The sequence below is a fragment of the Trachypithecus francoisi genome, unplaced genomic scaffold (genome assembly GCF_009764315.1).
Source record: "Trachypithecus francoisi isolate TF-2019V2 unplaced genomic scaffold, Tfra_2.0 Lachesis_group1, whole genome shotgun sequence".
Classification (NCBI taxonomy): domain Eukaryota; kingdom Metazoa; phylum Chordata; class Mammalia; order Primates; family Cercopithecidae; genus Trachypithecus; species Trachypithecus francoisi.
Window position 1 is genome coordinate 169720454 of NW_022681454.1, and position 13047 is coordinate 169733500.

The window sequence follows — 13047 nt, forward strand, 5'->3', positions numbered from 1 at the left end:
TTTTGGCAAAGTTTTCATCTTTTTCCTTTCTTTGAAAATTTTCAGCTATGAATATCTCCCTCATCCAAATAGCTTCCTAATCTGAAGATTAAAAGCTTTAATATTTTATTTGCAAAAAAAATTATGACTATTTTTGGTGATTTGCATCTTAAGTAACACTTTTGAAATGTTTTAGGCTCATTTTTCTTTTTAGAATCCAGCCTAAGCAAAGTAGAAATTTGCATTAAGTGAACTTTTTTTTTTCAACTTTCAGATACAGTTGTTGAATTTGATCTCGCCTCTGTATTTTTACTTCTTCCTTTTGTTTCTAATAATCTAACAATCCATTTAAAGGAAAATGCATGTTAGTTTTTCCAGATGTAAAAATTGTCACCAACTTGAAAAAGTCACACTTTATCTAACAGTGGATAATAATACCACTTACCTATCTCAGAATATTGTTAGGAGAATTAAATGGCAGCGCTCATTGGAAGTGCTTGTACATAAGTCACTATAAAAGTGTTTTCTGTTATTATTTTGTGACACTTTTTCCGGTCCCTTCACTTGCCTTGCTGTCTTTCTCTAAATATATAGTCAGAGAGCCAGCGGTCTATCGCCCTTCTTCTACTGTGCTGTGTGGTTGGATCCATACAGAGTACCTCATCTCTTTTTTGGGCACATTCTACTTCTGTTAATGTATCCTGAAACCACATCAACATTTGTATTGGCTTTTTTCATGTATACATTCATTCATTCAGCAAATATTTATGGAGTCCTCATTGTGGATGAGGCCCTGAAGCAGGCATTAGGCTTGGTTTCTGCCTCTTGGAGCACATAGACTGCTGACACAAACCGAACTTACTATCAATCAGCGAATTTCAGCTCTGTGTCTTGGTTCATATCATTTTCTCTTTCTGGGAAATACTGCTCATTCTGTGTATTTAAACTCTACCCCTCCTTCTAGGTACAATTCAAATCTAATTTCTTTCTAGGAGAGTAGCACGGTGGTTTCTAAACCTTTCTGCATATCAAAATCATTTGATGAAGCTTGTTAAAAATAAATTCCTTGGCTCAAACTCCACATGACCTGATATGTTATATTCCATTTCATGATTTTGATGCAGCCAACTAGTATATCAGCGTTGGAAGATGCACAATCTCTCTCTCATAATACTTATTTTATATATGATTTATTTGATCACAATAGCAGGTATATTAACAATTAACTTTTATATTCCATCTTATCGATTAAAAGGTACCTTTACATAAATGATTATATTTCCTTGACTTTCATGTGAAATAAATGGTCAGCTATTTTTATTGTTATCTCCATTTTATAGATGAGGAAACAGAAATTTAGACAAATAAAATGACTTGTTTATCTGAGACAAGACTTAGATTTGAATCTAAATTCCTGTTAAGACGTAGATTATAACATTAAGTCCATTGTGTTTAAATCCTTATAGTGGCATTTATCTATGTATTCACTAATCCCTGTCTCCCTAACACATATTTAAAATTCTCTAAAGCAGGAATCTTATCCCGCACTACCTTGTATACCTAGAATGCCTAGAGGTCTTATATACAAATATGCAATAAGAATTTATTGCTCTAATCTTTAATATATAGTCTACTAAAATAAAGAAGTCTATAAATGTATTTGACTATATGAAGCAAATGATCATGTAAGTAGTATTCAACCTAACTAGATACATTTTCTTTCATCATGGACTTTCCCTACATATGTTCCCTGCAGTCTTTGGGCTGTCTTTATAAATCCAATTCCCAAGTAAGAAAGTAATGTGTCTTAAAAATAATAAACATGCTCTTGTATTTTAATTTGTTTTAGAAATGTAAACAGTGCAAGGAATATTTAATGGTGTAATCTTACGCCATATCTCTTTATTGTGTATCTGTATTTAATTTATTCCAGGGATCCCCGCCTCTCTTAGTTGGTGCTGGAATGCAGAGGATGCGGTGGCATTTGTTTCCCACAGAGGCCCACTGTTCATTTGGACCATCTCAGGACCAGATAGTGGAGTGACTGTACACAGAGATGCTCATAGCTTCTTGTCTGATATCTGTATATTCAGATGGCATACAAACAAAAAGGGGAAAGTTGTGTTTGGTCATATTGATGGAAGCCTATCAATTTTTCATCCAGGTAAGAATTTAATTAGTAAGGTATCTTGAATAGTATATTTTTCTTATATATAATTTTGTACTTGCTTGGTCTTTCCAGTGACCTGTCCCCATTTTGAATAAAGCCAAAAGTGACAAAATTTTAATTTTGATATTATTGTTAAAATGTTATCCAGTATTGTACTGAGTCTAAATATACATTTGACGTAAAATGTGTATATATTATAATACGTTCAATACAACTGTGAATATTTCACTTGGAATTAACCTAAATCAGTCATTTTTCCCATATTTGTATTTTTAATCAATTCTTTATTTCCGTACATTTACTAAAAGCAACCTGAATGAACAAGGACATACAACTAGAGGATATGATGGCTTACTAATACTAAGTATTTTCCCATTTGCTTGTAAAAATACCATTCTGATGCCATGACTCCTTGGCAGAGGCTTGAAACTGGCATGAAAGAAAAATGATAACCCTTCGAACCCCTATTAGTTAATTGATTTGGCTTAATGAAAGGGTCTGAGAAATTAGTTTATGTTCTTACATAACTAATTTACAAAAGTAAGATTGAAAAATCAAAAATTACCTGAATTGCTTGCTTTCCCCTCAAAAATAAGTATTTTTAACATTTGGGAAAATGCTTTTAGTCATTTGATAACACTGTTGATGTATGTGACTTCTGGCTGGCTAGATGGATGAATGAAAGTGCTTTCTCAGGAACACGATAACTACTTTCACAAAACAAATTACATTTAATTTGTCTGAAATTAATGTAAAAAAGAAATCGAAATTGAACAAATGAAATTGTGAAAATTTAAACAAACCTTTCTTCAGGAAATAATGTGTCTAAAGTTAAAAAGGATTGCGTAAAACACTGAAACATTGGGGCCATTATATTCTAAATACATTTTAAACAGGGTCTATTATTTACCTTTTAAAGAAAGATAAAAATAAATGTTCATATACTTCTTCCCCAGCTTCTATCTCAGCTCTTTGTACCTGTCCTCTGTTGTTTCTTCTGGTTGTACCAGATTTACATGTGGACAGTGTCATTGATTTGTTGAAGATTAGGATGAGGAGGGACCAATGACTGGTGCTTCTTCTGGATTTGTTGTACCAAGTACCTGCATTGCAGCTTATCTGTTCCATCCTTGCACTGGAAGCCAATGTAATTGATAGCTTTCTTTGTTTTGATCTGGTGAATACCACTTCTTTCTCTGTAACCTTTATTTCCAGCAGTCTTCCTTAGACTCAGGAATGCAATCTATAATAAACATGGCTGTATGCTGTGTGTGTGGTTCCTCCTCTTACCTCTGTGGGTTACATAACCAAATCTCATTAGTGATATTCCTCCACTTCTTCCCTGGCCCGCACCCAAAGATTTCATCAGGGTTGTGACACTTTCTTTTCAAGCTAGCTCTGAAGAAGATATGAGCAGTGTGTTTTTATTTTATTCTAAATTGCACTCTAGATATTTTTTATATTTTATGATTTGTCATTTTTACCCTCTTGTCATTGACTAAGGTTGTCTGTTTTCTTGCTTTATTATTATTAGGCATCTTTGAACGTTTCAAGCCATGGGACATTGAGACTTTTTATTGTGTATCTAACATATAAAACATTGAGACAGTGCATGTTTATTTTGACATAGAAAGAACAGGAAAGAAAAAAGGCCACTTTTGTTTTCTCCCTCTTAGATTTAGAAGATAGAATGTTTAATATTTGAACAATCTGAGCTATGTGCCTTCCAGAAGAGACCATTGTTTTTCAATAACCCAATCTTCCAGTTGTTAAACCAAGTGAAACCTTCTATACCCAAGTCAGCGTGTGTTATTTTTCTGTTCCCCCATATATTAGTTTACTAGGGCTGATGTAAGAAAACTATCACCAACAGGATAGCTTAGAACAACATAAATTTTATTATCTCACAGTTCTGGAGACCAGAAGTATAAAATAAGGTGTCAAGAGGGGACCATGCTCCCCCTGAAGGCACTAAGGAAGAATCTGTTCCAGGCCTCTCTCCTGGCTTCCTGTTCCTTGGCGTGTGGCAGTATAACTGCAGTCTTCACATGACACGTGGCATCCCTGCTGTGTGCATGCATGTCTCTGTGACAAAACTTTCCCTTTTATAAAGACATAGTCGTATTGGATTAGGCTCTACCCTAAGGGCCTCATCTTAACTTTATCATCTGCGAAGGCCCTAATTCCAAATAAGATCACATTTACAGGTACTAGGAATTAGGACTTTAATGCCTTTTTTGAGGGAGCACAGTTCAGTCCATAACAACCCAGTACAGACTTGTTAACCTCATTTATTCTGCAGGATTTATTTAGCAATTAATATGCACAAAACATTATAAAAGGTACAATCCTGATAGTTATTTTCCATTTGCATATACATGAGCTAATGGATCATGAAGGAATCACTACCTTTTAATTCTAACACTACATTCTGGATTGTGAGTTTGAAACTGTTAGCATTAATACCAGGATAGCTAGGCTTCTTACTGCTCATGAGTGGTTAACCTTATCTTCTTAATGACTTACCAGCACCACAGATGGCTCTATCCCTGTGTTACAACATAGGATTTCTGTCCTCCAGGTTCTTGCAGGAACCTATGACCTCAATATCTCTGTTGTCTAGTCCTTCTCAGAAGAAACAATAAATATTCATGGAGAACTGGCCACAATAATGTAGTTCATCATTTTAAATCAGTAATTTTTAAACTGTGCTTTGTATGTTTGTATACTTGTGTGTGTATTGAGGGTAGGGGGGCTTCATAGACGATCCAGCTGAGTTTTAAGCCTTCTTCTCACTTTCAGCCTGAAAAGCACCATGCTATCCTGTATTACTTACTGGATTTTCTTGTAAACTTTCTCATGTGAACAGAAGATTCCAGGGCAAAAAAAATTGGAAAACTGCTTTAGCTATCTCAAGTGTATTCTTAGGCCATGTTCATCAGAGAACCTTTTAAAAAATCTTTATTATAATCATGTTTAAATTGAATGGATTTTAGTATTACTCCGTGAATGTGCCTTAATAAAATTTGCTTTGTTTTATTTTAGGAATATTGTTGATGACACTGTCTCTATATAACTGTTACTTAGTGGAAAAAACGGACTCAGTTTCTCCTGCTGTACTCTCACAACACACTTCTGACACTAGATGTGTGACAGGCTTTCTCCACACATTAAGCTAGCGGTCACCTCAACAGCAGACACTCGCTGGGTGTCCTCCAATTCAATTCCGACACTATCTACCTGGAGATAGAGTCACATCACACACACTGAGGGATCAGTCCCAATGACTGTCCCCTCTTATGCCAGTTGTAAGCTCCAGCTTATTTTGCCTGTGCTTCTGAATGACTGGCTATAAATTGAGGTTCCCATGGTCCCCTCCTTGGATTTGATTAGTTTGCTAGAGTAGCTCACAAAACTCAGGGAAACACTTCCTTACCTTATTATAAAGAATATTACAAGGATACTAATGAAAAGATGAAAAGGGCAAGGCATATGGGAAAGAACATGGGGCTTCCATGCTATCTCCAGGCATGCGCCCTCCAGGAGCCTCCACGTGCTCAGCTTTCTGGAAGCTCCCAAGTTCTGCTTCTTTTGGGTTTTTATAGAAGCTCTATTACATAGGCATATTGATTAAAACGTTGGCCCTTGGCGATCAGCCTAACCTTCAGTCCCTCTTCCTTCTCTGGACATTGGGAGATGAGGTTGAAGGTCCCAAATCTCTAATCAAGCCTTGGTCTTTCCAGTAACCAGTCCCCATTATGAAGCCACCTAGTGGCCACCAGCTACCTAGTCAACTCATTAGCATACAAAAAGACACTGTAGAGATTCCAAGGATTTTTGGAGTTGTAATGCCAGGAAACAGGGATGAAAAGCAAACATTTATTTCACAATATCATAGTCTCCCTCTTAGAAACACACAGGAGGCATGTTTTTCTGGCCTCAATTCTGTAGTTATGGGATTGCAGCAAGAGTTGTATTATCTTTCAATTGTGCTTTTTAAAAAGTAAACGCTTCCTTTATGATACTCAGGACTCGGTACTTTCTGTTAAGGCTGTAGTCTCTTTAACTGTTGCTTCACTGCCTCTCTTGAGAATGAGAGGACTCGCCCAGTGGATTCCCATGTGGTACCTCAGCAGAATTATTATTTTTTCCATATTTCCAGTTGTGTACATAAATTACAAGGAACAATAAGTTTGTTTGGTGATCCTTTGCTTTATTTAAATTAGACTTGTTTTAACTCCGTATCTTTCTGGCTTCCCTATTTGTACCAATAGTCGGGTGTGAATTATAATTATGGCAGATGGTAAGATGAATGAGAAAGGAATAACAGTAAATATTAAGATGCCGTTTAAAATGTGCACCACTATTCTAATGATTTTAATGATTTTAATCAAATCCATTTAGTCATTTTTAAAAACTCTATGAAATAAGTATTGTTATATTCTCCATTATTTAAAAAAAAAATGAGGCACAGGGAGATTAAGTATCTGGTCTGAGGCAGCAAAGCCAGTAAGAAGCAGAACTAGGATTGGACCCAGGCAGTCAGCCAGCTCTGACATTTCTCCTTTTAAATCACTATATGATATTCTTCATTTCAATAAGCATTTTCCCTATTTCTATGCTGCTGTAACCCAGTGACATTTGTAATTGTGGACAAGATCTGAGTATATTATTTATCTGTATATTTTCTTACCGCTTTTCGGTAACAAATGGGAGACACGTTCAAGGCACGAGAAATTGCCAAAGCAGAGTATTGAGTCTGACTTTCATCAATAGGACAAACAAATTTTTTCTGCATTCACGTGTCAGTTATGCCTTCTGCGTATAAACACCACATTTGTATTTTCAATACCCTCAGAGATAGATATTGTACAAGGAAAAAGTTAACATCATCCAAATTATTGATCTTTTTTGCAAGTTTTTCGGAAATAATTATTTCTATATTTTAATAGGTAATAAAAATCAGAAACATGTTCTGAGACCTGAATCCCTTGAAGGGACAGATGAAGAGGATCCCGTTACAGCCTTGGAGTGGGACCCACTGTCTACCGACTATCTTCTAGTGGTTAATTTGCATTCTGGAATTCGCCTCGTAGATTCTGAATCACTTTCTTGCATAACAACATTTAATCTTCCCAGTGCAGCGGCTTCTGTGCAGTGCTTAGCCTGGGTTCCCAGTGCTCCAGGGATGTTTATAACTGGAGGTAAGCTAATCCCCATCCCGCAGAGTTTTAAATATGTGTGTATATTCTTTCATTGAATTTAGGAAATTGTCCTTATAGGTTGATTTTGTGGAAAATTTATTAATAGCTCAATTATTATCATTCATTGTAAATTGCTAGTGTACTTTTATTTTTATTGTGTGTCATTGATGATAAATAAAATGAAATGACAAATAAAAATGGAACTTAAGGTCCACTCTGCCAAGTTTCTGGAAATACCTTGGAATATATTATATATGTGCACACATGTGAGCATGTCTGTATATGTGCAAAAGACAAAGACAGTTCAATTTCAGGCGTAGTAGGATGACAGTGAAGGTGCTGACTAGAAAAACAATTACCTGATCAGAGCTTTATTAGCCTCACTGTCTTATTCCATTTTGTGTTGCTATAACTGAATACCATAGAATATTCTGCTATAGCAGAATACCACAAGCTGAGTAATCTATGAACCACAAAAGGTTTATCGTTTATAGTAATCTAAACTATAAACTCGTTTAGATTAGTTTAAGGCTAATCTAAGGAGGCTGGGATGCCCAAGAGCATGGCACAGGCATCTGGTGAGGAACTTTGTGCTGCTGAAAGCAAGAGAGGGCAAGAGCATGAAAGCAAGAGGAGAACTAGCTCGCTTTTATAACAAAGCCACTCTCACAATAAATAACCCACTCCTACACTGTCTATAGTAATCCATTCATAAGCGTAGAGCCCACATGACCTAACTGCCTCAGATTAGACCCTGTCTCCTAACAATGTTGCATTGGGGATTAAGTTTATAATACAAGAATTTGTGGGAGGCATTCAAACTCTAGCACTCACTGATCCATGGGTTGAACGGATACTCCTTCGTGGTTTCCTAGTCATGAGAGAATTAGCAAAGCTAAGTAGTGATAGGGGATGGGAAGATGGGGGAATTGAGGAATAATAATTAGAAACTAAATGACTCTCTACTTTTACCATTTAATTGTGTTCAGAGAGAGAGACCTCTGGAAAACAGAATATGTTCAGCTACTGTATAAATACTTCCCATATTTGCTAAGTGTAAAATAATAGACAAAGACTCTTTATCATCTCAAAATTTTAAATTCTTTACTTCTTTAACACTTAATATAATACTGATGCCACCCTGTATCTTTGGGTTCTGCATCCGTGAATTGAACCAACTGCGAATGATAAATGTTAGGGGAAAAAATTCCACAAAATTTCAAGAAGCAAAAACTGACTTTGCAGTGTGACAAGTACTACGTTGAATCCATGTGAATAATGTGATGTGTAGGCATTGGATTAGGTATAGCAAGTGATATGGCTTGACTGTGTCTCCACCAAAGATCTTATCTTGAATTGTCGTTGCCATAATCCCCAACTGTCAAGGCCTGACCCAGGTGGAGCTAATTGGATCATGGGGGCCACAGTTTCCCCTATACTGTTCTCGTGATAATGAGTGAGTCTCACGAGATCTGATGTTTTTATAAATGTCTGGCATTTCTCCTGTTTGCCATCACTCCATTCCACTGCCCTTTGAAGAAGGTGCCTGCTTCTCCTTTGCCTTCCACCATGATTGTAAGTTTCCTGAGGCCTCCCCAGCCATGCAGAACTGTGAGTCAATGAAACCTCTTTTCTTTATAAATTACCCAGTCTTGGGTATTTCTTTATAGCAGTGTGAGAACAGATTAATACAGTAAATAATCTGGAAATGATGTAAAGTATACGAGAAAACATGCATAGGTTATATCCAAATATTATGCCACTTTATGTAAGAGACTTGAGCATTCATGGATTTCGTTATCCATGGGAGGTCCTGGAACCAATCTCCCATGGATAACAAGGGACAACTGTACATGAAAGTAGATGGGCTCTTAATTTATATATCTTAATTGCCTTTGACTTTTCAGGATATAATTAATAATAGGCATAGAATTTTTTTTTTTTTTTAAGACAGTGTCTTGTTCTGTCATGCAGGCTGGAGTGCAGTGGTGCAATCTTGGCTCACTGCAACCTCCACCTCTGGGTTCAAGTGATTCTCCTGCTTCAGCCTCCCAAGTAGCTGAGATTGCACTGTGGCACATGCCACCACACCTGGATAATTTTTCTACTTTTAGTAGAGATGGAGTTTTACCATGTTGGCCAGGCTGGTCTCAAACTCCTAACCTCAAGTGATCCACCTGCCTCAGCCTCCCAAAGTGCTGTGATTACAGGCATGAACCATCATGCCCAGCCCAATAGGCATAGACATTTTTAATGTCTATTATTACTATTACTGAAATATCCTTCACATATGAAATTCACCATTTTTAAAGCATACAGTTCAGTGGTTTCTAGTATATTCATAAAACTGTACAATTTTTACCACCATCTAATTAAAAAACATGTCATTATTCCCCCAGCCAACCCTGTACTCATCAGCAGTTACTCTCCATTACTCCCTTGCCAAAGTCCCTGAAATACACATGTGCAAACATAAACTGCTAATTATTTTCTATCTCTGTGGCCTTGCTTCTTCTGGACATTTCATATAAATGGAACCATTCAATCTGTTGCCTTTTGATTCTGGCTTCTTTCACTTAACGTAAAGTTTTCAAGGTTCATCCATGTTATAGCATGTATCAGTGCTTCCTTCCTTTTTATGGCTGAATAATATGTAATTATACAGATGTGGCAGGTTTTTGTGTATCCATTCATCTGTTGATAGACAGATATATTGTTTCCACCTTTTCGCTGTTATAGATAATGATGCTATGAACATGTATGTACAAGTTTTGGTGTGGTCTTTTGCTTATTATTCTGTTGAGTGTTTGTCAAGGAGAGGAATTGCTGAGCCATATGGTAATTCTATATTTAATCATTTGTGGAACTGCCAGACTCTTCTCCAAAGCAGTAATTAAGGTGGGAATTTTGGAAGAAAGGAAATTGTCTGACTGGTCTTCAGGTATATCTGACAGTCCTTAATGGCTGAAAGTGGACAGTGGAGCAGTTTATAAACATTTCAAAGGTGGAAGGATTGATTATTTAAGGTTAGAAATCGAGAATTTTCTGTGGCTGGCCATTTCTTAGAACAAGTGTGTGTCAATAGGGTCTTTTTTTGTGATTGAGTTATTATAATGATCTTTATTGGAGGAAGCTACCAAGACAGGCAGTTTCTAACCCTATAAAAGGTTTTGGAGCAAAAAAGTAGTGACACATGCCAAAAATGTAAAGGTTAAATAGTATTTCAGCTGTTTGGTTGTATTACTCTATGGTATTGTTATTCAAAGGATGTCAATTAGTCCTAAAATATTTCCAGTTGAAATTTTGTTATGCTTTTATGTCTAGGCATTTTAGTTTCATACAAAATTTGTTAAAATATGCTTTTTCCCTGATCTGACTAGATTCTCAAGTGGGTGTTTTACGCATTTGGAATGTTTCAAGAACAACACCTATTGATAACCTTAAATTAAAGAAAACAGGATTTCACTGCTTACATGTACTTAATTCTCCTCCAAGAAAAAAGTGTAAGTAAAAATGTTATCAAAATTTTAATTTTTAAAAAATATTGTATTTTCTATCAAATAAAATGATATAGTGATATATCAAATACTATATGCCACTGAAAAGCAATTTTTAAAAAAAGGCTTTGATAATATATGTGCTCAAGGAACCGTCAAAGCTACACAAGATCTAGTATTACTAAATTGAAAATATTTAGAGTCAAGTTACATTTTTTAATGCTAATAAATCGGATATTTAGATAATTTCAGATTACATGGAAAAGATGAATCAATGATATTGATGAAAATAAATTAGAAATATTAAGAGTGATAGGATTAAATAGATTATCTGAACTGGGAGAATTTATGTTTTAAACATGGCCCGTTTAAAATCTGTACAGTTTATAACAAAGTTAAAACAGCCTAAATATTCAAATTATAGGATCTGGGATACATATTACATGTTTGAATACCAGTTGTCACTGGATTAGTAGTTAGTATTATGGATCTTCTGTATCTTCTTTATTTCTGTTTATATTTTCTGTATCATTCATTGCCTCTGTAATGAAGAAAAAATAAAATACACTTAATTTATAAAAAGAAAACATCGGGAAATTTGGGGGAGGTTTAGAATTAGAACTTTTTTCAAATATAAGGGAAAAGTAATAGACTTCCAGTTACGTCTATCATGGTTGCTCTGCGTGGTTGGTAGCATTCCCGTTTTGTATAATACACCATAAAAAATATGCGGTAGGGAGTTCAGTGGTGAAAAATTTACAGTGATTGTTTCCTTCTGACTCTATAATATACTAAGTAATTAACAATGGCTATTCAAAGTAATGTTATTTTGGTGTCTAATTGGTAGGCAATGGCAAGTAGTAGAAAATCTCTGTATTTGAACCTATACCCCTTGTACAAAATTGTGAAGTCACTAATAAATCTAGAGCCTGGAAACTGGAGAGTCTAGAAATATCAGGACTAGAGAAGTAATATGCTGGATACTGGCTTACTGTTTAGGGATCTTGCAATTTTTCTGTCATTGTTGGTTCCTTTATTTGTTTAGAAGCTTTGAACTGCCATGTCATGGAATGTCTGACATACCAGATTCTTTTCTTTCATATTTTTTTCCTTACTACAAAAGTAGCCCATTTCCATTAGACAAAGTCAGAAAATATGAAGAATAGCATACCAGTCTTGTCATTTTCGAGCAATTCTTTTCAGATTACCTCTTGTTTGACTTCTAGGTTTTTCCCTCGGTTTTTTAATATAACAGAAAGTATGGAAAAAGAACAATTTGAAAATGAAATTTTAAAAAGTAAACATTCTGAATTCTGAAAAGCAGGATTTACAAATAGATTGGTGCATAAAAGTTGTCTAACCCACCTATAATGTCAATTAATTAAACTGTTAGAAAAACCAATGATGGATTATATTAATTTTTAACCAAAATATAAACAAAATTTTAGTGAACCAAATTCATTGCTACCAAATGCCTCTTTTGTCATTTGTAGTTCATTCTGGTTTGGACTTTCTTTAATTCTCAGATTCTGAGAAATGAATATTATCCAGAATAAATGAACTAAGAAAAATTGTATTGTATTTTAATTTTAAAAATACTGAGAAATATTTTCCGTATTCCAGTGTATAATTTAATAGTCTCATAATTTACTGTAGGGTCATTATTTTGGATTAAGTTTGCAGGAAAATATTTCCATTCACATTCTAAGGAAAAGCTTTTTGGAAGAAGACAAAATATGGGATAAATAATATATAAAAATAAACACATTGATATTTATGTAATTGAAAGTGGGAGAAATCCAAGTCTATGAACAGTAAAAAGAAAAAACGAACAAAAAAAAAACACCTAGGAAAAAGAAAGAAAATTGAGATGCCAATGCAGGTCAGATAGTGTTGTGATTCTTATTTTGTGCTAAATTAAAATGAACTATCCATAATCTCAAAAAGTTATTTTCCCTGGCTTGGAAATTATTGGCAGAGTTATTTGTTTTAAAAGAAAAAATTATATGCATATATGTTTGTGTGTGTGGAAGGAGGGAATAAGTTATGTCAGGATTTTGAAAGAAGTGTATAATTCAGAAACAGTCATGCTGCGCTTTAATTTATGGGGTGATAAGAAACTACACATTCACAACAGATTGTGATCCCTCAACACACTAATTTTCGTCTATTGGCTTCATCTGTACTTTAAAATAAT

At 35.0% G+C, this 13047-nt stretch overlaps 1 protein-coding gene across 3 annotated transcripts in view; it reads left to right on the plus strand.

Annotated features, from left to right (window-relative positions):
• The window catches only part of WDR17 (WD repeat domain 17), a 117304-nt gene that overhangs the window by 54707 nt on the left and 49550 nt on the right, over nt 1–13047 (plus strand). For all 3 annotated transcript variants that reach the window (XM_033215733.1, XM_033215735.1, XM_033215734.1), the window contains 3 exons: nt 1913–2143; nt 7102–7353; nt 10734–10856. In XM_033215733.1, the coding sequence (XP_033071624.1) occupies nt 1913–2143; nt 7102–7353; nt 10734–10856 (606 nt within the window). The remainder of the gene's footprint in view (nt 1–1912; nt 2144–7101; nt 7354–10733; nt 10857–13047) is intronic.